Source organism: Branchiostoma belcheri, unplaced genomic scaffold (genome assembly GCF_001625305.1).
Source record: "Branchiostoma belcheri isolate BF01 breed outbred unplaced genomic scaffold, Haploidv18h27 scaffold6, whole genome shotgun sequence".
Classification (NCBI taxonomy): domain Eukaryota; kingdom Metazoa; phylum Chordata; class Leptocardii; order Amphioxiformes; family Branchiostomatidae; genus Branchiostoma; species Branchiostoma belcheri.
The window spans coordinates 3,667,714-3,693,861 of NW_017804242.1; the positions used below are offsets into that span (position 1 = coordinate 3,667,714).

Genomic DNA, 26,148 nt, shown 5'->3' on the forward strand with positions numbered 1-26,148 from the left:
GAATAGAACTTCTTGTACACATGGTGGTTCTCTGAATTATGAAAACAAGAAACAACATCAAATGTGGATATCGATAACTAACCAAACTGAGATGACATACAACCCCTTTTTGTGATATTTATGTGTCCTTGCTCTAATTGGTCACTGACCATTTAAGTGTGTCTTCAATTATCATAATTGTCCGCGACAACGCCTGGGACCATTGTCTGTCAATCAAAAATCATTCTGCCCCACTTTTCAGCTATTTTAGGAAGTATGGGTTTAATACCCACATTATTTTATTTCACGATCCCTCCAAACCAAAACAAGTTTTGTATTAACTCTTTTAATATATTTCTACTGATGTCACAATTTTAGCAACACTCTCAAATCAAAATTTTCTCATCAAATTTACACAAAATGTCACATCTGTTCCTCTGGGAGTGTACAATCACGTGGTTTTAGCCACTGGCCTAACCAGAACTACCGATTACAGAGAAATCAGACGCTAGCGCTGTGAGTGCGTTGTCACCAGTGGCGTTGTTGCTAAGGCGTCCAAACGGTTCTCTGTCAAACTTTTACGTTTTTTCACTGCTGTTGTCTGAATCTAGAATGGCAGGTAAGCTGGCCATGGCGAGCAACGCTAACGACTCAGCCGACGAGCAGTTTCTGACGTGTTCCGTCTGCATGCTGCACTACCGGGACGCCAGGATCCTGCCATGTCTGCACACGTTCTGTAGGCAGTGTCTGCAGGACTGGGCCGCCAAACAACAGCCGCTGGAGTGTCCGACCTGCCACGCACCGGTCAGTCTCCCGGACCAAGGGGTGGACGGACTCAAGACCAACGTCTACGTCAACAACCTGCTGGACTTCGGGGCTGTGAAGAAAGGAGCGGAGCCAGGTGTGCCGTGCCAGGTGTGCGAGGGGAATGAGGAGGGGTCGAAATCTTGGTGTACCGATTGCGCTACCTTCATGTGCGAGCCGTGCACAGCAGTGCACAGGAAACTCCCAGCTACTAAAGATCACCAAGTTACCACCGAAGAGACACTTAAAGAAGAGACAGATGTGAGCAAGTTTCAGCGCAAGCGACACTGCGACAGTCACAAGAACAACGAACTGGTCTTCTATTGTGAGAGCTGTGACGTTCTGGTTTGTACGGCGTGCACCGTGTTCAACCACCGACCTGGCAAAGAACACAACCCGGTAGAAATCACGTCCGTCGCCCGGGAGAAAAAAGAGACACTGCAAGGACTCCTCCAAGAGATAGACCCGCGACTGAAGAAAATTGAAGCCTCCATTAAAGAAGTTGAGAGGAAGATGGCAACATCTGTCCTTTTGAAAGCCGCAGCCACAAACCAAGCCAAGGTGTATTTCCGCCAACTTCTTGTCATTCTACAAAAGCGCCAAAAGGAAATCTTGAGCCAGATTGATGAACAATGTCGAGTCGACAGGGAAGGCCTGCAAGCTCAGAAGGAAGCGATAGAGTTGGACTTGGCCGAACTGACGAGCGCACAGAAGTTCTGCCAACAAGCTGTAGAACACGGGAATGATCTACACATTCTGGAGGTGTGGGACCCGGTCCAAACAAGGGTAGAAACTCTGCTGACAAAGCAGTTGGACCTGGAGTCCGACTGGAGCGAATTTCTGTTCGCAGAGAACACGACTCTTGCGGACTTCGAGAAAGAAGCGGGAGATTTCGGAGCATTAGTGAACGACGTCCCGGAATGTAATGTTGTTTTAAAGCCCGCAGTTCGAGGTTTCGAGTGTTTCACCGTCCTGACCACACTGAGCAAAGAGGACAGCCCGCGTGTCACCGATAGCAAAAACATCAAGACCAACATGAAAGACCCGTCTGGAAATGACGTCATGACAGAACTACAGGTGCAGGGAGAGGGCACGTGGAAAATATCGTACGTACCCAAGGTCACGGGCAGCCACGAGTTAGCGGTCAAGGTCAACTCACAGCAGGTGGCCGGAAGTCCGTTCGTCGTTGACGTAAAGGAAAGGGACATCCCCGTGTTAACTATCGGACGGCAGGGTAGTGGGGTGGGGGAACTGAACGGCCCGGCAGGTGTCGCTGTTGACAAGGACGGCAACATTGCAGTAGTGGAGCAGGGCAACAGGCGAGTCCAGATCTTCGACGCAGACAGCGGGCACGCTTTGCGGAGCTTCCCCGTGGACGGTGAGGACCCATACGGAATCGACGTAGACTCGGACGGACATTTTCTCGTGACGTCGTTCAACAAAGACCACGGAATCAGGCGTTACTCCAAGAAAGGCGAACTTTTGAACACGTTCAAGCCTGACTGTGTACACGTGCCGACCGACGTGGCAGTTTTAAAGGACGGCCGCATGGTGGTGGCGGACGGCAGGTCGTGTCTCCTCCTGCAGCCTGACGGGAGCCTCGTCCGGGAGATCGGCAGGAGACACCTGCAGGACCCGCGCTTCATCGCCGTGGACGAGTCGCGGGATGTGATGTTCGTTACCGACGGCGGCGCGCACAAAGTAGCTGTGTTCGATCTCGACGGGAACTCGAAGTTTGATTTCAGCAAGAAGGGTAAAAACGATGGCGAATTGCAGGGCCCAAGAGGTATAACCCTTGATCATACAGGTAATATCATTGTATGTGATAAAGCTGACGGTCGTGTGCAGGTGTTTGGGTCAGACGGGGCCTTCAGGCGGAAGGTGGCGACAGTTAAAGGCGATGAGGCCATCGGCATCGCCCTGACTCCTGACGGGTACGCAGCGGTGTCCTGCTATGGGGAACACTGTATAGAACTGTACAGGTACATGTGATCTCAGTATAGAACTGTACAGGTACATGTGATCTCAGTACAGAACTGTACAGGTACATGTGATCTCAGTATAGAACTGTACAGGTACATGTGATCTCAGTATAGAACTGTACAGGTACATGTGATCTCAGTATAGAACTGTACAGGTACATGTGATCTCAGTATAGAACTGTACAGGTACATGTGATCTCAGTATAGAACTGTACAGGTACATGTGATCTCAGTATAGAACTGTACAGGTACATGTGATCTCAGTATAGAACTGTACAGGTACATGTGATCTCAGTATAGAACTGTACAGATACATGTGATCTCAGTATAGAACTGTACAGGTACATGTGATCTCAGTATAGAACTGTACAGGTACATGTGATCTCAGTATAGAACTGTACAGGTACATGTGATCTCAGTATAGAACTGTACAGGTACATGTGATCTCAGTATAGAACTTACAGGTACATGTGATCTCAGTATAGAACTGTACAGGTACATGTGATCTCAGTATAGAACTGTACAGGTACATGTGATCTCAGTATAGAACTGTACAGGTACATGTGATCTCAGTACAGAACTCTACAGGGACATGTGATCTCAGTATAGAACTGTACAGGGACATGTGACATACCAACATGTATCTCACGGTATCTATATGGATACTAGTATATCCGGATATCCAACCCGCACATGTGCTGCCATGCCTAACTTTTGCCCATCTAACTTCAAGCGATGTTCATAGCTATCTATACTGAGGATGTCCCCAGGTCTATATATTGTACTTACAATCGGTGGCAATGAGTTCTATATTATCAGTTATGGTGTAAATGTTTGGGAATTTATGTTTTGTTCTTACCAATGTTAGGGTAATAAAAGGTGATCAGTTATATTGAGTACGTAGCAGTTGATACATGTATAGATATTGAAACGTAAAAATTGTAATAAAATCATGATGATGAGGATATCAAATATGCCTTAGCTTTGTCGCTTTTCGTCCGCCCCTTGCACGTTTATTTCTTATGTATTAACTTTTATTATGTATGGGCTAATAAATGAAATAAATAAATAAAAGAGATATTCTGCCATTTCTTATAAACGTACAGTATGAATAAACGAAGTCACAACAAGTACATGAACAGCAATTTTGTCATCTTACTTCCCCTCTCTCTTTCTATGTTACCAAAAATTAAATTTTCGAAACAGTTTTGTACGGCTTGGAACCCCGATTTTTCAAAGTCGATATTCTAGTTATTTATCTACATACTGAGTTGAAACCACACTATCCCAATACTATGTATATTTACTCTCATGGACAAAAATACCCCAAATTCTGACAGAAAATGGTTACTGGAAGGGCCCCGGGTTGATTTTAAGGGTACCACCTAGAAAATAAAGGACTCATCTTGGGGCTTGTTTCTGCAGCTTTTAGTTACCCAAAGTATGAAATACTGATTGAAATGTGCTAATGTGAAGTAGTATGTGTCAATGTCATAAAGATTGCCTCATTCAGAATATTTCCAAATTTGCTGCTCTGAAATCGCATTGGATGCCTTTAAAACATTTGTGTTGTTTTGTCTTGGTGTGTTCCTTTCACTTTTTATAGCACCGCATCCTAGCGGCATCACTAGCCGTGCTCGGGTTAGGGCTTTGCCCAGAAGTAGAAACCGTATTTGCCCCAGTTCCTTTGGATTTACGTTGACAGGTGCACCACGAAACAGGTGCACAACGTATGACATCATAGGGTTCAAAGGTGAGAAGTGAAAGTAAGGCTCCATCTCGTACCCAGGATCCTCCGTACACACGCTGTGTTGTAGCAAAGTGCTCTGGGATCGAGATTAGAAAGGGCCAAATCCAACATGGCGGACGATTTGAAGACTGTGCTCCAGAAATATGTAAGAAATTTGTGTTTTTCTGCTGTATAACCACGTATTTCCAGTTAACAGTATGTAAGAGTGTTCCCCGTGTGATATTTGTAAAACGTGGGCTCTAAGATTAGCCTTTTCAAGCTCGATTCTTTCATTTAAACCTTGCACATGTTCGGAGAAAAATCGTCTGCTATTTTTGCCCCGATGACGGAATAAAACAGCTGCATCCACAAATTTGAACATTTCATCACAATTCTTCATTTTTTTACGATTTTTAGGCTGAAAAATCCTGTCAAGATGATGACCTTGACCCAGAAGACAAGGACGTCTTCCTCGTGTCAGCGCAGAAATGTCTGGAGAACGGAGAGACCGATTCGGAAACGCTGCTTCGAGAAGTTTCCAACACAGCAAACGCGGTAAGGGGATCCGGGGACGAGGGGCGGTACTGGAAAGTTCAAACACTGTCCTACACAAGATATTACATGTTTGATGACTTAAAACTGTTGCTGAAATATCTTTAATTTCACAAGGGTGAAGACTTTTTCATTGAGCCACTGAAATATAAACCCCACATTGCAAATACATGTTTATGCAATTTTTGTTATTGCCCTCATAATAATACATTTTTAGGTCCAACAGCAAATATGAACTCAAAAGTCAAATGTTTTTTTTTTTTCCGTCTCTGCTGGTACAAGTTCTGTAATGTTTGATAAATGCTCAATATAATTGTCAGTTGTAGTAGTAAGACCATTTTGCAATTTCAAATGTTGCTGTACAGTTGTCTTTAGTAATCCGTAGTAAAAAATAAAATTGGTGCACTTAATTTTTTAGGTTGGGTGCCAGGTGTACCTATTCCCAAAAATGAATTTCGAGCCCTGACTTAAAAACATTCTCCCTGCAGGGGTTTATGTGTGAGGTAGGCTGGGACCTCCTGCCGGTGGTCACACCGTTCCTAACAGCTGGGAAAGCACCGGACACCGTCCAACAACACTGCAGGGGTGTGCTGGGGGCACTGGCTGAGGTGGGTGGAGATTTGCCAAAAAAAAAGATTATGGTTCTGTCCGTTCTGAATCAACTAAAAATGCTCATATTTTGCTCCCAACAGTTGAGGAAAGTCCTTTTCTTCCTAGTTGTTGCAGTTTTTCCATCTGTCAATGCAGTGGTTTGATTAAAGTTCAAAATTTGTCGTTTAGATATCAACGAAATCTTTTGTGTTGACTTCTTGGCTCCAATCATAGTATTTGGGGCTATAATAGGATGCCTAGACCTGTTTTTATTTTTTTTTTGCCCTGTCGCTTCATATTTTTTGCTGAAAAAATCAGAGAACCAACAAATTAAATTGTTGCGGCCTTACTTGTTTGTCTGAAGGTGTGCAAGCCTAAGGAGTTTGTCCTGGGGATTCTGGAGAAGCTGGAAGGACTGGAAGATGACAACGTCTTCAAGGCTCTGCTGACTCCTTTACAGAGAGGTGACTATTAACAATTAGTAATACATGTGTAATAGTAAGTTTATTGCAAGTTCATATCCAATGAAACAATGTACAAAAGAATTGTAAAAGTGACTAATCTACATTCTTGTAGAAGTACCATTATTTGGAAATAATTACAAATCAATCTGTCTTCTGCATCAACGATTGTATGAATGTCTTTCCACATATCACTCTTTTTATTACCTAAAGATTGAAACAAACTTTTGATGCCAGGAATTGAACCCGAGCCAAACCCAGGCACCCAGCTTACAAATGCATTGCACTACTAGTAACTGCTAGGCCAAAGGGTCCAGACCCATTGAACTGGGTCAGTTAGTGGTGCCTGACCCCCACTGTTACACTTCTCCCTAACGTAAAAATTTGCACATCGTAGTTCTCCAGAGACTGACCGGGAAGAGGGCCCACTGTATCGGCCTGACGCTGACCACCCTGCACTCCCACCTGACCGAGATCCCCCTCCCTTCCAAGAACAAACCCCAGGACCCAGAGGATGAGTCCTGGAGACAGTTTGGTGTGGACATGAAGGACAAACATGTGGGCAGACTACTGGACACCACAGAAGCACTCCTGGAGTTTGTTCAACCATTTGTACAAATGGCAAGAAAAGACTCTTCCATAGAGGCAGCTATGAACAAGGTACAAAATTTCAGTCTGTCCGTCTTGAAGTATTTGTGGTTCCGCAGTGTCCCTCCAGGAAAAACAGACCAGATTTCAAATTTACTTTAAGCTTATCATGATTGTTCTTATTTCCAGGAGGAACTGAAAGACTTGGAGGTACTTAGAAAGGAACTTGTCAAGTTGTAAGTACATGTACAAATGTATTATGATCCTTATTCCTTCACTCTGGCAAGTAGCCTGGGTACCATCCTGGTTAGTTTATGTCTGCTCCTACAGATGTGATTTGTACAAACTATAGCAATATGTTAAATTATATAAAAAATGAAACTACAGCCACGATACAGACTGTAACATATTTTAACTGTTGCCATTTCTCCAGCCTGACCAGACTGTTCAAATATCCTCTGGTTTACCTGAACCTGGAGGAACTCCCTGTGAAGGAAGAGGAAGAGACACCAGGGACTGAGGAGACAGGACAGACACAGGAGCCCCAGCAGAACAGATGCAGGCTCTGTGCCCAAACCAACATGGTTAGTATAGTCCTAATATCATGGATGTGCATGTGTACTCTGTCTTTCAAAATAAATATTACCTGTTACTATTAAGGTTTCTTTATCGGCTAATTTGGTGATTTGAGTTTGTACTGTTTTACCATTGAAGAAGAGAGATATTAAACTGGGGTTGTACTGAATAATAGTAGCTAGTGACATAAGGTTCCCAAATATAATTTTTGGAAGGACATGAATGACATCATCATGTTTTATTGCCCATTTCATAGTCTTTTAAATGAAAAACTACAAAACTTTGTACCAGTACAATCTGAATAAAAAACTGTTCTTGGAAGTTGGTTATGCATGTTTGTGCCAATACAAATGTTTTGGAATGTTTGCAGTCATACTTACAAGCCCTAGACCCGAGCTTCTCCCGCCTGCTGGGCCTGTGTGACCACTACTGCGGGCCTCCTGACATGCGCGCCAAGAGAAAAACAAAATCTGCAGACAAACAACAGGAAGGAGAGGAGAAGACAGAAGAGGATGATGGAAAGGAGGAGGCTTCACTGCTGGGACTGTGCTGCTTCAGTTACCTGCTGTTTGTAGAAAACATCTGTGTGGAGAAGTTGCCTGCTGTGCTAAGGTGAGGAAAGTGGATCTGAAAGTAGAAGACAAGCTATTTGTCAGTTAGTACCAAGCATGTAATGACAGCAGTTGATACATGTACTTTTGACTTATGGTTTTCTAGATAGTATAATCTCATACTAGTACAGTTAAAACTTCCCAAGAGGACCACTCAGGGTACCAATAGAATCTGGTCCATGTAGACAGGTGGTCACTGTAGAAAGGATTCTTTATGCTTGTGTTAAAAATTATCAAAGGGACCACCAAAAAGTGGTCACATTGGCCAGTTAGTCCTTATGTTCTAGGTGGTCACTTTTACAGGTTTGACTTAATGCTAATTTTTAGATGGCTTTTGTGTGTGCAGCTGATTATTTCTGCAGTTCATATGGTTGTTTTTACATGTGTACGTTTCTCCAGCCATGAGTTCCTGGGAGCCATACATATAGTTCTCATCTGTGAGGTACTGAAGAAACCACACAGACCTGTCATCCATAAGGGTCTGGTGAGTAGGCTGATTCCCTTCTTCAATCCTTCCTTCTGTTCATCCATCCATCTGTCTTTCTATTTGTCCATCCTTCTGCCATGTTTGTGTCCCAGTTTTCATTTCAATGGTCTCATCTGAAGTGTACACAGCATTTTTGTGTTTTATGAGTATGTTTTTAATGTTCTTCTGGTATCCTCTTCTTTGAGCTGTAGACATTGAAAAGTTGTTTTTTTAGAGAAGATCTTATGATGTCCGAAAACACTTGGAAGTATGATTCTCTGAAATGCAAATAGGGACACCAACGTTAACATGGCTTCAGACACAGTGATGACGTCCCTTAAAACTTTGTATTTGTATCTCATATTTTAGGAGTTGACCAAGAAGCTGCTAGGTAACCTGGAGCCATTTTCTCTCAGCTATGAGATTCTGGAGCTGCAACCGTTCGCAGTGCTACCTGAGGTATGTTATCCGGAAAGTTTTAGTCTCCTGTATTTCTCTAATCTTAAAGCGTCTGTTCATGTTATAACTTGATTTATACAAAGCTCTGGTAATAGCCAGAGGGCTTAATAGGAATGCAAGGTTGACACACAATCAAATGATCTGTCAAAGTGTTGTGTTTCTTATTATATGTTTGTAGATATGGATCACTTTTCATTTTACCAAATCAAAGGGATTTGAAAGTCACCAAAGATAAAATATATTAAATAAAACACTTAACTATTACAAGGCTGAATCATCATTGAAACAGTACAGATTGAAAGAGTGTTTGGTAACACGAAAAAGTTTATGACTGTCGTCTATCTACTGATGCAAAACTGGGAACTAACCTTTGTCTATTTTCCAGTCTTTGATTCATGTCATGGTGAACTGCCCAACCAAATCTTTGGTAAGTACATCTGTTACCTGATTTCAATATTTTGCTCTTTATTGATTACATTTTACTTTCTAAAACAGGCATAGTCAGTATTTCTTTTAATCTTAAATTTGGCCATGTGAATATTCTTTCTTATTTGTTATTGTTAATTGTATGATGCAGTACTTTTAGACAATTCGCTTTAATTCTTCATTGTGTTTTTGTTGCAGAGAAAGTTAGCCCATGACCAGTTCACTGCCTATGTGGAGAAGTTTGACTGGAGGGGGAGGTACCAGTTGCTGAGGTCAGTACTGTGTATCCTGTATCTCTATCCCTTTCTTTAAGCATGCAATCAATGGCTTACAATGGCCCCTATTAAGAACTGCAAGACGGACAGTAGCATGCATGCTATTTGTCACAACATGGTCCAGATATGGGGTTGTATCACTAGACTACTGGTATTCAAACTGTTCTGTATAATATAATATAATATAATATTGAGTTTCAACTGTTTTGTGTACTAAGAAAGATAAAGAAACAATTTAAGCTGTTGTTTATTGTATGTTTGTTGTTTAAAACACCTGTTTTCCAGAGGGCTGATGGAGAAGACTGAAGGTCATGCAGGAGTCATGGGTCTGATTATTGGCAAGGTTAAGGACCAGATAGACACCTGTCTGAAGGTTTGTACTGAAAACTGTCATTTCATGGGACGAAGGAATGCTTTGTACCTAGTGCCTGTACCTGTATACCTAATACCTGTATCTGTGTACATAGTACCTGTAGCAGTGTACCATAAAATAATTTCCTCATCAGTTTGTTGTAGAACCAGTCTGTTGTTGTAGAACAAGTCTGTTGTTGTAGTACAAGTCTGTTGTAGAACAAGTCTGTTGTTCAACTTGTTATAGTATAAGTCTGTTGTAGAGCAAGTCTGTTGTTGTAGTACAAGTCTGTTGTTGTAGAACAAGTCTGTTGTTGTAGAGCAAGTCTGTTGTAGAACAAGTCTGTTGTTGTAGAGCAAGTCTGTTGTAGAACAAGTCTGTTGTTGTAGAACAAGTCTGTTGTAGTACAAGTCTGTTGTAGAACAAGTTTGTTGATGTAGAACCAGTCTGTTGTTGTAGAACAAGTCTGTTGTTGTAGAACAAGTCTGTTGTTGTAGAACAAGTCTGTTGTAGAACAAGTCTGTTGTTCAACTTGTTATAGTATAAGTCTGTTGTAGAGCAAGTCTGTTGTTGTAGTACAAGTCTGTTGTTGTAGAACAAGTCTGTTGTTGTAGAGCAAGTCTGTTGTAGAACAAGTCTGTTGTTGTAGAGCAAGTCTGTTGTAGAACAAGTCTGTTGTTGTAGAACAAGTCTGTTGTTGTAGAACAAGTCTGTTGTTGTAGAACAAGTCTGTTGTTGTAGAACAAGTCTGTTGTAGTACAAGTCTGTTGTAGAACAAGTTTGTTGATGTAGAACCAGTCTGTTGTTGTAGAACAAGTCTGTTGTTGTAGAACAAGTCTGTTGTTGTAGAACAAGTCTGTTGTTGTAGAACAAGTCTGTTGTTGTAGAACAAGTCTGTTGTTGTAGAACAAGTCTGTTGTTGTAGAACAAGTCTGTCCTTGATCCCCCAGGATGATCCACCCAGTGACTGGTTCACAGGGAACAAGCTGAGCGAGCTGCTGAGGAAGATACTGCACCTCCCTGATGGGGCCACAACAGACCTGCTGGACAACAGGGATTGGTCAGTATTCCATCTCTATGTCTCTGTGGAGTTTTTTTTGTAGAGTTTTCAGGCAGTTTCAAAACTAAGTCTCAATGTTGATGTGGTAATCTCCCAGTGAGAAAGAAATCATGAGTGTTTGGTATCTTGTTCTGCTGTGTTCATCGTGTCCAGTATCCCATAAATTTGCTATTTCATGACTTTTGTGTACTACAGACTTTGCATTATTTTTTACCTCTATTTGCAGGATCATGCCAGCCCTGAATCTCCTGCGGTACCTTGTAATAAGGGACAAGCCTGATCAAAACCAGGTAAAGATGTTATTCCCACAGATGTTGTGTTGTTGCCCATGATTGGAGGATGGATGTTGTGTTGTTGCCCATGATCGGAGGATGGATGTTGTGTTGTTGACTATGATTGGAGGATGGATGTTGTATTGTGTTGTTGTCCATGATTGGAGGATGGATGTTGTATTGTTGTCCATGATTGGAGGATGTATGTTGTGTTGTTGCCCGTGATTGGAGGATGGATGTTGTGTTGTTGCCCGTGATTGGAGGATGGATGTTGTGTTGTTGCCCGTGATTGGAGGATGGATGTTGTGTTGTTTCCCACAGACTGGAGTGTGGACAGACTGGCCTGATGTGGAGAAGGGTTTCCTCCGACAGCTGAGGACTGGAGTCAACCTGTCCAAGTCTCACTTCCAGGAGGAACTCAAGAAAACCAGACTCAAACAGAAAAACACTAGTGAGTTCATATCAAATAACAGGATTTTTACTTGAATAAACCTATTGTAGACTGTAGAGTAGTATACATGTACCAGGAAAAAAGGCAACTGACACTACAAATGTTGGGTATAGTCAAGAAGCACCATTGTAGTATGTTTTTTGTTTGTTTGGTCATTGTTCTTGTTTTTTTATTTACAGATAAACCAGAAGTGCAGGCTAGCATAGAAGTGGCCGGAGACAAGATGCCAGATATGCCATATGAACAACAGATCATGGTGAGAGGATAGTGCACTTTTTACACTGTACTACTGACATCTCTTTTGTGAACTGAGCTTTACAATCATGGACTTCAGCTACAGACAGACCATTCAGAGGATGTAGTCAAGTACAAATATAAAGTATCATTCTGTCCATTTGTTGTGATGAAATAGGGGGTATTTTTGATATTGGTGTAGACAATATTGCATGTAGATGATGTCCACCTGACATGATTTTTAATACTTTTGCAGGTGTTGGAAAGCTCGATGCAGATGTTCAGTGTGATTGAGAGTCTTCTTGGAAGAATTACAGAAGTCACAGAGACATACAGGTATGTGGTCCTGTAAACTGTAACTTTCAGCCATGCATGTGTTTATGGGTTATTGTCTTGATTGGTGAATGGCAACTGCTTGAACATTACCATTTTTTTCTATGAAGTAAGTCACGTAAGTTGTTACCATTGTAGAATCTATATTAGCATCTTCAACTGATATTTAGATGAAGTAGAATTTTTTCACATATGATGTTCAAAGATGTAGTTGTACAAAGATAGATAGTCCTCAATTCAAAGTCCATCATTTTTGCCAATCTTTTCTCTGATGAAGCTAAAAGAAAAGACAACTCACATGACTGGCAAAATGATTACAAAAGTACATGTAGCTGGTGTTTTATGCCAAGGGGCAGTTATAAGTATACCGGCAATACAGATGCAGATACAGACAGATACAGATACAGTAAGTTAGCCATAGCTGGACACAAAACAAACAATCCCAAATATCCGTCCCTCCTGCAGGACTGGAGAGAAGCCCCAGGGGAAGATCTACAAACGTGAGACAGACTGGAAGTGTTCGGACTTCCACGCTGCGGAGGATGATAAGGACGCGGTGTACATGACCTGCCCGTGCTGCGGAGAGAAGACCAAGATGCCGCCGGGCTTCGAACCCCCAAAACCAGGCGAGGAACTCAAACAATTCGACATTGAACTGGGCCCCCCTGATGATGACCTCCAGTATCTGTAAGACTAAGAGTGATCATATGATAAGTAAAGAATTGTTTTCAGTTGAAATTTTTTGGTATCTCAAAAAAAATGGTTTGTACATGGGACATTAACCTTCATCCAGCTATGGTAGCCTTTTGGCACCAAATTTGTATTGTGTACTGGGTAATAGACAGCAGGAAGAAGGTTAAAGTACCCGTAGTTTGGGAGACAAATTCAAAATGAATATGTCAGTTAACTCGAAATTAAAGATGTTGACTTCTCCTTTAACATGTTAGGATAGTGTAGATCATAGTGAGTTATGGAAATTTACAAAAAGAGAAAAGGTATACCTGGGTTGCCAACTGGTTGCCCCAGCCAGAGTTATTATGGAGAATTTACATGTCTCAGGTTGTAAGGACTAAAATATAGGTCTATATAATAATGCATTTGGACACATGCATTTAGTGTAGTCATTCTAGTATCTTAAGAAGTAATATTAGACTACATTTTAAGATCAGGAACAGTGTTTAGGAATGCAGTTAGTTTAGACCAGGGCAAGAGTAGGACATTTGTTGTAAGTGTACAGGCATATGGCATTAAAAGGCAAATGTCTTTGGACTGCCCAGTATCTGTCCATATATACTTTTGAAAGTACATGTATATCAAATGGACTTTTGCAGATATCCCTTTACTTCAAAATTACAACTTCTAAGTGACTATGTAGAAACAGGCAGTGTATTGTCCTCACTACCTATCCATTTGGTAGAACAATCTGTACTTTCCAAAATTTTGTAACTACAAAAAGGTAGATGATGTACATGTAGTTTTTGATAGTGCAAAACTTGCTATGCTACCATAATTCGATACATTTGTTGCAGACATTGTTGCTGAATAGGTTTGATTTAGGTCTTGTTGAACTTCCTTGGTGGAACTTTGCAGAAGTTGTCTACGTAAAAGTAGATGTTTGATGTGGATTTATTGAACCCTCAAGTGTTTCATTTTTATGTGTTGCATATCAACTATCATAGGTGTGTTGTGTATGACTATCATAGATGTGTTGTGTATGATAAATTGTTACATTCTAGCCTAAGTTCAATAAAAAAAAGGTGTGTACACTTCCATGCACTTCAGCCCTTCTAAAACTTAAATCATTACCTAGAAAAGCTTATTACCTTCGGGGAAGGAGACATCCTTCCACGGAAGGGTATTAGAACAGTTTGGGATTTTCATGTTCGCAGCTGTTTCTTGCGTTTGGGTGGACAGATTTTTTTGGGACTCGGTATTTGTTTTGCTATTGGGCTGTAGATGACGCACATTCTTTTGCTTTTATTGTAAATGTGTTTTCGGGCGGGAAAATTAAGACTTTTGGCAGCTCCCAAACACCCTTTTGACCCTGAAAATGGTCGCGCGCGTTGACCTTTGGTGTGTTTAAGGTATTATCGGTTTGGTCCACTTTCCTTACACTTCAAACAAAGGGGTGTCCGGTTTTGATAAATTCTCTGTTTAAAAATATGCGCCAAAATACTGTTTTCCACGGCTACATAGCCAGATTTAGTTAAAATATGCACAATGCAAAGAACCTTAAGTGAAAATATATATTTCTTTGCGGATTTATGGTGTCTTTTGAGCTCGATCGAACCCGGGAAGTGTTAACACGAGGGCATGGTATCTGGTAAGGGTAGCGAGTCACAAGTATGCAAATGAGTATTATACAAACATTTGCATACGTACGTATATTACTACAACTTCTTGTTAACCCTTGTATATTGATGTACTATAAGCAGCAAGCTTCTGTATGTATCATTTCGGATCCCAGTCACCCTGTCTCCATTCATATGATATTGAGATTGACACTGAAAATTCACAAATTGATTTCCTTCGTATATTGCAGTCGGTGTGTTAATATTCAGTTTGTTGTCATGAAGAAAAGACCAGGTTCAAACTGAAGCTGTCCCTGGTGCTGAAAGCCATCCCTACACAATGCCCCCTCCCCTGTTCGTGATAATATTACCGGTTGCCGAGCATTTTCACCTCCCCTAACCTCATAAATCGGCTCCTTTTCTCTGTACAGGCAGTTCTTACAACTCTGTAGCTTATCTTGGGGAACATATTGCCCACAATAGTCCCGTTCGTCCGAAAATCCTTCGTAACTTCAGTTTTTTGAAAGCGGCTGTTTAGTTTCGAGTTGGTTGCCCATATTTGGTTGTAAAGTGAGACGTCATTGTATTAGCCAATCACGCTCAATGACTCAAAAACGTGACCGTACGCGATGATAGCCAATCAACATCAAGGATACATAGGCTAATGACCCTCTGCGCCATGTATCAAAAGCGACTTTTAGCAGTCGGTGAAATCATTGCACATGAAAAAATCACTCAAGTACCTGCAATAACTTCATGAACTGCTAGAGGCCCTCATTGACACGTGTAATGAATTGGCATTGTGGCGCCTGTGGATGCCTCCAATTAACTAAAGCGTGAGGGTAAACTTTGTAAAGAAGGGTGCACGTTCGCCAGGGATGGAAAGATTCTTCTGGACACCTCAGGTATGAATTATTACACTTCTATAAAAAGCGTTCGAAACACGTTCGATTTAGTACGTGGCGTAACGGCTGTCTAGAAAGGCTTGGGTGGAAAAACTGGAGCGAAAAATTGAAGTTAAAGCGTTTTATTACCTTCGCCAAGAAGGTTATGTTTTCAGAGGCGTTCGTGTATGTATGTGTCCGTCTGTAGGCACGATAACTTGAGAAGGCTTATTATGAGTTGAATGATGAGGATAGAAAATTTGAGAATTTTGAATTCATAAGATGAAATCCATAATTAAATCATCGTATTTTTTTCAGTCTGCATGTGTAGTGATTGCCTATTGGCTTGTCTTTAATCTAATGTTAACTTGATTATCGAATGCAAATTTTGCTCATGATTTACAGGTGACACAGCACCTGTGCGTGAAACACACCTTTCCAAGATGTCGAGTGAGCATGGAAGGAAAGAACGAACGGGTAAAAATTCCGCCCAGGAAGACGCGCCACGTTCGCTTTGGTGGTAAGTTGTACTTTAAATTGTCGTAGATACTCTCCGGACTATTATAGGTAAATCTCCTTTAAGATAAATGACGCAAAACGACGTAATTTCGAAAATAAGTTGCGGCAACTGTCCCCACGAGTTACCGCTGCACTATGTGAAGTAACCGATGCACCCCCATCAAACTCCTTTCAAGCCGCACCCGAAAATTCAAGCCGTACCCGCTCAAAAATTCGTGCCGTACCCGGAAATTCGAGCCGTACCCTGTACTTTTTCGCCGTACCCAATGGCGGATATCGCTCAGCCCCGGTGCGTAGTCACTCGGAAGTCGTGTCTAAATACCCTGTACGGCAACGCAACACAACCTCATATAGCCTATGCTCTGGTAAATATTCCTGGCCACCTATCTGCCGGATGGCGTCGTACAAATCGCGCCCAATCTTGAGAACACTTCGCTCGGCCGTCCGTTCTCTCCAGACCGCTTCTCGGAAATTCAAGCCGCTCTCGAAAAAGTACAGGGCACGGCACGAATTTCCGGGTATGGCCAGAATTTTTGAGCGGGCACGGCTTGAATTTCCGGGTACGGCTTGAAAGGAGTTTTATGGGGGTGGATGAGGGCGCATTTGCGTGGTCCAGATATATAAAGGAAGATAAAAGGCACTTTCATTTATTCGAATGTTTATTCATTTTACACCGTACCCACACCAGTTCTTTGAACATGGGTCAACCAATTACTATTCAATGAGGGTGAAATTAATGACCTTGAAATAGAAGAACTACACCAATCTGATTAAAGGTGCATTTTATACATAATCCGCTGACGGGCGCTTATATGTGACCCCTGCCGACCCTGAACAGCTTTGCCTGAAACTTGGTATGTTGTTGTCGTCCTGTGTGTTTTGGTCAAATTCTATGCGTTTCAATGTAAAACAAAAGTGTTACGAGGCCAAGAGCAGACAGAGGGGACACGATAGTACCGTTTGTGAAGAGGATGACATGGATAAGGTGATAGATTTGGAAGGAGAGGAGACAGACGACCGGTAAGTTCGAGTGGGGAGGGGGGCGGTAACAGAGTTGCTTATGTATCGAAGACCATATCCAGGCCAATGATATACGTCACTTAGTGCTCAGGAAGGTAAATTTGAAGGTAGAAAAGACACCAAGTACATAAGGTTGACTGTAAGAGAAGCGGTTTTGGTCTAGAACAGTTCAGGACTTTTCTATGCATGTTAACCAGTTGTTGAACGGTAAAAAAAGACTCTCGAACTTGAATTTGGTAAAGAACGTGGCTATATACACTCCCGTAGTGTATATAAAATCTATTTGTCTTTTATATACACTCCCGGAGTGTATATAAAATCTATTTGTCTTTTATATACACTCCGGGAGTGTATATAAAATCTATTTGTCTTTTTATTACACACTCCCGGTGTGTATATAAGATCTATTTGTCTTTTATATACACTCCCGGAAAGTTGATAGGGCATTCGAATGATCTGTCGCCGGTGCGAAGACCGCGCGATCGGCTGGGTTATCCGGAGTCACCAAAGGGACCGGGGCGAACCCCGGGTTGGTCTTGGTCTGATAAATGCACGCCAGACCGTGAGGTCGGCGCTTCTTCCGCATGTATTAGCTCTAGAATTACCACAGTTATCCATGTAGGATGTGACGATCAAAGGAACCATAGCTGATTTAATGAGCCATTCGCAGTTTCACTGAGACAGTTTAAACTTGCACGTGCATGGCTTAAACTTTGAGACAAGCCTATGACTACTGGCAGGATCAACCAGGTAGCGAGGACGCCAGGGGCGCGCGACCGGTCTCGCCGCCGCCGCCGGGAGCGGAGGGTCCCGGGCCCCGCGCAAGCGGGGCGGGGCGGTCCGCTCGACCGAACTTCGGTGGAGATTTCCGTGTTGTTTTCTGATTTTCATCATCCAATAAGATAAACTTGAAGACCGAGGTTTAAACTTGGTGCCCCTGAATCCTCAAACACTCACAAAAACCCAAGTTTTGGGCCTACCAAGGAGGCTAGTATTTCGGAGTGTATATAAAATCTATTTGTCTTTTATATACACACCGGGAGTGTATATAGCCACGGCGTTTGGTAAAATCTGGTTTATATCTGTCGTGTAAACCTTAGACCGGGCTCGAATTTTAGGTGCACTAAGTTTCCTATGAGATGCATATTATGTTATTTGGAATGTGATATCAAGTGTGATTATTATTTGGTTATAATATTCTACATGTCTGTTCACTGTTGGCTGTTCTCTTCTTTTGCCTGACATTAACAATGTTCCATGTGTTCTTTTCCCAACCAATACAGATGTTAGAACAAATGTATTGTGATATCTTATGTACATGTGATCACGGTGATATCATGTGTGAGATGTATTTTCTTGTGATCATTGTTTGGACTTTTCATCAGAATATTCTATGTTCTCTTTTGGCTGTGCTTTTCTTTTGCCTCACTAACAATCTTTCTTGTGCTCTTCCCCCAATCAAAGCAGGTTTTGTGACAAATGTTGTGATTATTATGATGTCATGCATGTGTGAATATTGCGAACATTGCTGTATACTTTGTGTATGTAAATTTGGCTTGACATTTTTCTGAATGTTTATTTCTTTTCCACCCTAGCTTATGGGAAGCTGAGACTGTACCTGACCATGTTCCTGTGTGTGCTGTGGGACCTGTCTGTGTTCCTGTCCATATTCCTGGAGAATCTGCTATCCTTTGTTCCAGGAGGATTTGCCTGTGTGTGTTCCTGAGGGACCTGTCACCCATCTACGAGACAAGAGAACATTGTGTCAATACAGTGACTTTTGTTTCTCTGTCTTCAAGATGCGGACCCGGAGACTTGACTGCAGCAGGAGGAAGAACCAGACTTCTGTAGGAAGGGCTGCGAGAAAGAAGATGTGGAGGTGTGAGTATGGTTTCTTTGTTAACACTCCACATGCCTTCAGGTGCACACACTCGCACTCGCATTTCTCTCAGTCACTCTACTCTGAGGGTCTGGATGCCTTTTTTGTGAGGAGCTGTTCACCATTAAGTATTGTCGCAAAAATGTAATTGGCCACTTCAGTTCCACATTATTTCTTATCCTGAATTCATTCCAATTAGCATCACTTTGGACCCTAACACTTTAAATTTCCCTGCCAAAAAAGAGGTGGGACCAGGAAATTCACTACGCTAAGCGTCACGGAAAAATTGTTCGTTTCCTGTAGTTGAACGTCAAATTGTCATTTTTCTGATTGTGTTTTTCTTTTACACCCTATGTTTGGGAGGCTGATACTGTATACCTGACCATGTGGGACCTGTCCATGCTCCTGTGTGTGCTGTGGGACCTGTCAGCAATCCTGTGTACCTGTCCACATTCCTGGAGATCCTATGTTAGGAAGTGCATGCTGTATGAATATTGTTGATGCATGTAAATTTATCCTGTGATTTATCTGAATGTGTTTTTCTTTTACACCCTAGGTTTGGGAAGCTGATACTGTATACCTGACCATGTGGGACCTGTCCATGCTCCTGTGTGTGCTGTCAGCTATCCTGTGTACCTGTCCTGGAGGACCTGTCTGTTTTCCTGTTGGACCTGTGCACTGGATCACATTCCAGGAGGATCTGTGTTCCTGTCTGTTCCAGGAGGATGTACCTGTGTTTCTGAGGGACCTGTCACCAGCTACGAGACAAGAGAACATCGGACTTGACCGTGAGTTTCCTTTTATATAAATTATAGAACTCTTTCAAAATGGGGTTTGCATGCTGCAATGCGTAATCGCACGTTTTAGGTTTGCATAATATGAAGCCGGGTTGTTCTATTTTCCATTTAAACGTAAATAATCTGCATTAAAAAATTGAGCCTGTACAAGTGACGTGCAATATGGGGTTGCTGCTTTGCAGAATTTTGTGCCTTGCCACTTGAATTTGCATAATTGGCGGTCGAAAAAAATCGGATTTAACATCACATATAATCTACGTGTGTAAAGCAAACAGACTGCACGAATTAAGAGTAAATCGTGGTCGCTGCCTTCCAGAATTTAGTGTAAAGCGTGATCAGGACCTCCCATGCAGACCCTTAGAAATGACAATGAAAGATGTTGGGAAAGGGCATGTTTGTGATCCTCTGAATTTCTAGTTTAAAACACCTGTATTGTTGAAACTGGCCCTCCCTTCTATATTTGTTGTCATTTCTGAAAGAGTTCACATTTCTTATACTAATGTCTAGGTTGAGGTTGTGACTGCTAGCCTGGGTACCATCCTATTTGTATGCCGGGGCTCCCATACATTTTATGATATTTCTTAGGGAGTATAATGGGAGCCCTGGCATACAAATAGGATGGTACCCAGGCTAGCAGTTCTAACCTCCTGTTGCAAAATGCAGGGCTCGTCTCGTGTTGATTATCTCGTAGAGTTTGACAGTAATGTAACGCTGACAGACTTTATTTGATGAGCTTTAGACTAGGCCTGGATTTTGGAACAGGAGAGTTGAATTGCTACGTTTATTTGTTAGACCACACCAAATTAATTTGTTGGTTCTCGGATTCGCCTCTTCGTTTTTTTCTGATTTGCAAAAAAAAAAAAAAAAATTAGATTCTGGTCCTGAATCAACTGAAAAATGCTCATGTTTTGCCCCCCAACAGTTGAGGAAAGTCCTTTTCTTTCTAGTTGTTACAGTTTTCCCATCTATCATTGCAGTGGTTTGATTAAAAGTTCAAAATTCAATGTTTAAATTTTAACCCAGTCTTTTGTGTTGACTTCATGGCTCATTTTGTAGCATTTAAGCCTATAATAGGATGCCTAGACCTGTTTTTATTTTTTTTTTTCGCCCTGTCGCTTCATATTTTTTCTGAAAAAATCCGAGAACCAACAAATTAAATTGGTGTGGCCTTAACAGTGATAACAAGGATTGTCATGCAATTCAACACAATTCCTCTCTTTCTGTATGTGGGTTCACCCATACTTTTCCAACAAATGCTTTGCACCCTTACAGTCACTTAAACTCCCAAACACAAATAGTCACACTCATCAGGCCACCTTTCCAGCCAAAAAACTTAGTATATACACCACTCTAACCTTGAACTTGTGCACCCCCCCCTCCCCACACCTACCTTCTCCCACAGTAGTTACACTGTTCCAACACTTCAGACTTCTTTGGGCATGTCACTTCTCCAAACATGTAGTCTCCACACTCTGCTACTCAAACACTTACTTGATCAAGTGTAGTTTTCAGTCACATTAGACTTTAGAATGATCTCTTGCTCTCCTGGTCAGTCAATGCACTAAGTGTACTCCCCGGGGGATGTCTTTTTGGGAGACATTGATGCTTCGAAACATCAGTATACCAGTGCAATTGACTCGGCCAGAGAGCGAGAGATCATTCTGAAGTCTAATGCGACTGAAAAACTACACTTGATCAAGTAAGTGTTTGGGTAGCAGAGTGTGGTGACTACATATGTTTGGAGAAGTGACATGTCCAAAGAAGTCTGAAGTGTCGGAACAGTGTAACTACTGTGGGAGAAGGTAGCTGCACAAGTTCAAGGTTAGAGTGGTGTATATATTAAGTTTTTTGGCGGGAAAAATTAATCCAATTAATTATCCAGGTGAGGGTCCCAATTAGTTTTTTTTGCCGGGAAAATTAACTAATAAACGAATCAGGGTGAAATTGATGTGTCAAGCTAAGATATCAAATTCTTTGGCTGCGAAATTTAAGCGTAAAGGTCAAAAGTAAAATTTTTGGGGTAATTTGACATTCAACTATACGATAAGAGGATTACAATGTGGAATTAGAGATGCCGGCATACTAAGTTTTTTGGTGGGGAAATTTAAGTGTAAAGGTCCAAAGCGACAATTTTGGGGCAATTTGGCATATTCAACTACACAAAATGAAGGATTTTTCACTGACGTGGAATTAAAGCGGCCAGCTAAGATACTAGTTTTTTTATGGGAAAATGTACGTGTTTAGAAGATTTTAAGCGTAAATATCCAAGCGACAATTTGGGGGCGATTTTGCCTATTCACTGATGACAATTAAGCAGTTAGCAAAAAGTTTTTTGGAGTGAAAAAATTCCAATCAACTACGGGTTCGAAGAATTTAAGTGTAAAGGTCCAAAGCAATTTTTAGGCAATTTGGCAATTCAACTAAAAGATACAAAGGATTTTTTTGTGTCGCCAGCTATGATTAACGTTTTTAAACGTTAATCATTGCTCCTCACAGAAAAAAAGGCATGCCGACCCTCAGAGTACAGTGAAATGGTAAAAAGAGAGAAATGTGAGTGTATGTGTGCATGTGGAGTGTTGTCTCGTGTTAATAAAGAAAACATACTCACACCTCCCCATCTTCTTTCACACAGATCTGCCAATAGAAGTCTGGTTCTTCCTCCCGCTGCAGTCCAGTCTCCGGGTCCACATCTTGAAGACAGAGAAACAAAAATCTGATTGACAACACCAATTGGCCTTACTAATCCAAGATATTATATCACACAACATGCAAGTTTATGACAGTTAGAATGTAGCTAAATGTTGAAGATGTGAAAAGGAGTCTAGAAAATTGTGAGAAACTGTGTTTGATTAAAAGCAGTGAAAGCTTTAGTGACTGGATGATTGGAATATAGGATAGAAATTTATTAGCCTGGGTGTGTTGCTGAACAAATAAACTATACCCACAAGTTACAACTGTGCCCGCTGTCTTCTCTCACTGCTTTGCTGTCTTATAATAATAATGGTTTATTCTCCACATTCTTACGGTACAGCGTCGCAGGGTTCCCGTAAAGGGGCCCTGAATTGATCTGCCGCTTACAATCGATAAAATGTGACGGAGGTATACATGTAAAGCTTAAAACTTAAGACGGTACAAGTATTACATTTCCACATAATTTTGCCTTAGTCATACAAGTTTTAAAATGGTATTTATACTAGTGCCTCTCAGTTCTTAACACAGAGAAAAAATAAAGTTGGAAAGCATGGTCTCACCTGTACAAACTCTTCACTCTGTCTTCAACTTCAATTAGTCAGCTGTCTCATCTAGCCTGGTTTGGACAGGAACATCAGGACTGCTGACCCTAATTATACCTACATAATTATAAAAGAACAATTGATGCCAGGTACATGGCTATTGTATATGAATGGGTAACTAGCTACCAGGTAAAGATGAACTCTTGTATGCGACCTTATACTTTGCCTCTTCCTAGAAATGTTGACAAGTGCTCAAGAAGTCTAATATACTAGTCATTTATTCAAGTCAAATGCAATACAAAATTAATGTGAAAGATGTTTTGCTACATGTGTGTTATTTTTATAAAGTGTAAGACATAAGGGAAGAGTGCTTAGAGTCAAACAGATCTTCAAAAGCAATCATTATCTCACCTGTGGATGTTGTTGTCATCTTGCTCTTGTGTCTCTAAATCACCCGATCTGGACCAATCTTCTCTTGTCAGGTCCAGACAGTAGTCTTCAATACTGCATCAGTCAGCAGCCACCTAATTATAACTATACAAACATTAGAAGCTACACACTTGTCTCAAATAACAAAGTAAATAGTAGGTTGAATGCAAAATTCAGATTTTTCTCACCTGAGAGTCATCGTCGGTCTTCAAATCACCTGGTCTGGTCTGGTCCAATCTTCTCTTGTCAGGTTTATGAAGAATTCACCACTTCTGCATCAGTCAGCAGCCACCTAACTTTACAGACAGTAGAAGTTACACACTTGTCTCAAATAAGACCAAATAGCTGTAGGTAAAATGCAGAATCTGATATTTCTTACCTGATATTCCTCTTGGATCTTCAAATCATCTGGTCTGGTCCAGTCTGTCTTGTCAGATACAGGCAGTTCCCCACTAGTGCCGATCAGTCAGCAGCCACCTACAGTACATGTAACTACAATGTGTAGAGATAAAAGTTACACACTTGTCTCAAATAATAAAAGTAGAATGTAGTTAAAATGGTAGTTAAAATGCAGAATTCATCAAATCATCTGGTCTGGTCCAATTTGTCTGGTCAGGTTCAGACAGTATAAGTCCTCACTACTGCATCAGTCATCACCTAACTATATAACGTTACAGACATTAGAAGTTACACATTTGTCTCAACTCAAATTAACTGTAGGTTAAATGCAGATTTCAAATTTTTCTCACCTGATATTCCTCTTTGGTCTTCAAATCATTGGTCCAGTCTGTCTTGTCAGGTTCAGACAGAAGTCCTCACTACTGCATCAGCCATCATCTAACCATCACATACATTATAAGTCAAATTAAAAACTAGCAATGCAAACACACACACCTTAAATTTATAACTTGTTATATAATATCTTTACTTTAAAACAAACACATACCTCGACGAAAACTATACATAATGACCATAAAAATCGTGGATAGAAACAACAATAAAATAAATCAACCCCCAATCAACTGAAACTTTATGTGGAATACAAAAACACTCGGCGCAAAATGTTTTGAAAACAGGAATTTCTACCTTTAAGCATAGCCAACTGTAGTGTGCGTTTGTGCCAGAAATACGTGGGCTTGGTCATTTTAATACTATTTACTGAATTGCTCTAAAATGGAAACGAACAAGCTTTTAAATTATACATAATACATTGCAAATGATAATGAAGAACGAAAGTATGGTCAACTCGACTTAACTAGTTTTCAATCGTTTTATATCGTATTCATTTCGGCGCCCTGAAGCTTTGAGGCCACGTTTACGCAATTTTATGGCGGGAAAAATAATTATGTACACGGCCACATTCCAACAGGTGTTTTGAACCACGTGGAGATAAAGAAAAAAGGTTTGGTCGATGCACAATTTCTTTCAACAAATATACCTCAAAACGCTGAACAACTGACTAAAAAGACATGCACATACATTTTATATATACTCTACAAGCGCACCACACATTGAAAATGTTGTTGAAAACGCGGCAACGTGATAGACTGTTTAAAATTCGGAACGGTCGCTCCCTAATACAGAAAATTTTCTTACGGAATATAACTTGACTTGTTCGTACTAGCTGCTAAGGAATAGTGTCAGACAAACAATGTACTGGTTTACCTGCAACGATGAGCGAAGTCGTCTCTATACCACGCTACTCTTCCCAACCGTCTCGCCATTTTTGTCTTCTCCAAAATTCGCCAGGTGAAGAAATCCGCACTTTCTCTTCAAAACATCACCAGAACGGTACAGATCCTCGGCGAACACTCCCAGACATTTTGCTGCACACTTACTAAGACATTCTACCGACGAAAACGTCTAAAAAGTACCCAGCAAGTTTGAAGAAATCATCCCAGAGTATTTCCGTCGTACGAAAGCGCCATTTTGCACGGACCAGTCGCCAGGCTTGTTTTTACACAGGTGTGCAGAACGGCCGTGCATAATTAATGTGACGTTGATACTAGTAATCTAATTATGACGACCAATGACGGCCCGTTTCGGTGCCAGGCACTTATATGTGTCGAAGAAGGACGATTAGATTACGAGTATCTAATTACGAAAAATACTAACGTTGGTGCACTTCTGTACACTGGGCCAGGGTGTGTAAGAGATCCCTTGTACTCAGGTTTTGACTATTCGATCGTGTTACGTTCACTACGCTGTTATAAGATGGCGTGTTGTTTTTTGCGACTTTCGATATTATTCTTTACTCCTGAGAAGAGGAAAAGAAGGTAAAAGGTAAAAGAAATAAAATAGAAACTTAACATTTGCAAAGCAAATGCATAATGTTTAACTTAACTATATTTATTTATTATGTTTACCGAAGCCCAGTCACTATGTTTTCGATCGAATATTTGTGGATACGCACCATGTGCCCGCGTTTTGCTTCCTCAGGAATGTATGTCGTAACATTGATTACCGGTTTATTTTTGACGTATGATTTAACGGTTCCGGTTGTCATTCTGAGTTTCATTACGAGTTCCTTGCAGCAGATTAAATAGAATTTCATAAGTTCGCGGGTACATGTTATAAGCTGCAGATGAAAATGTTGACCTGTTAACACAACCAGGAACGCTAAGTCTAACCCATCAACTAATACATAACAAACAACATATAAGAATATACAATAAAAAGCCTGGAGGTATAAAATCTCAGATTTTACTTGTAACAAATAGGGCCTATTGGTAAATGCAATTACATGTGTCAATGCTTTCTATCAGATGTATGTATTATACATGTATCTATTTATGAGCACTGGTGTGATGTGAAATATTTGTAATCTCCAAGCAGATCTTTCGGTGGCAAGACAGTATCCATTGGCCAGAGGAGTGTCCATTAGCCACCGAAACA

General features: G+C 41.2%; 2 protein-coding genes across 2 annotated transcripts; both read left to right on the top strand.

Moving 5' to 3' along the window:
- The first annotated feature begins 524 nt into the window (after positions 1 to 524).
- On the top strand, positions 525 to 2,822 carry LOC109482450 (tripartite motif-containing protein 2-like). Its single transcript, XM_019785157.1, has one exon. It carries the CDS (start codon positions 592 to 594, stop codon positions 2,773 to 2,775), a length of 2,184 nt encoding a protein of 727 aa, XP_019640716.1. The 5' UTR covers positions 525 to 591; the 3' UTR covers positions 2,776 to 2,822.
- Positions 2,823 to 4,568: 1,746 nt separating this feature from the next.
- Positions 4,569 to 13,269, top strand: LOC109482451 (glomulin-like). The gene is made up of 19 exons (XM_019785158.1): positions 4,569 to 4,660; positions 4,912 to 5,049; positions 5,535 to 5,654; positions 6,002 to 6,101; positions 6,496 to 6,758; positions 6,876 to 6,922; positions 7,120 to 7,270; positions 7,633 to 7,874; positions 8,273 to 8,357; positions 8,709 to 8,798; positions 9,184 to 9,225; positions 9,423 to 9,496; positions 9,785 to 9,872; positions 10,802 to 10,911; positions 11,138 to 11,201; positions 11,505 to 11,634; positions 11,814 to 11,890; positions 12,125 to 12,204; positions 12,667 to 13,269. The coding sequence occupies exons 1-19, from the start codon at positions 4,625 to 4,627 to the stop codon at positions 12,890 to 12,892; spliced, it is 2,163 nt and encodes a 720-aa protein (XP_019640717.1). The 5' UTR covers positions 4,569 to 4,624; the 3' UTR covers positions 12,893 to 13,269.
- Positions 13,270 to 26,148: the final 12,879 nt, after the last annotated feature.

Bases quoted from the DNA above. Each gene is read 5' to 3' on its own strand.
- LOC109482450 (XM_019785157.1), top strand. From the start codon at position 592: ATGGCAGGTAAGCTGGCCATGGCGAGCAACGCTAACGACTCAGCCGAC.
- LOC109482451 (XM_019785158.1), top strand. From the start codon at position 4,625: ATGGCGGACGATTTGAAGACTGTGCTCCAGAAATAT. The intron at 9,226-9,422 runs GTAAGTACATCT...TTTTTGTTGCAG, and splicing joins ACTGCCCAACCAAATCTTTG to AGAAAGTTAGCCCATGACCA. The intron at 11,635-11,813 runs GTGAGTTCATAT...TTTTATTTACAG, and splicing joins ACTCAAACAGAAAAACACTA to ATAAACCAGAAGTGCAGGCT.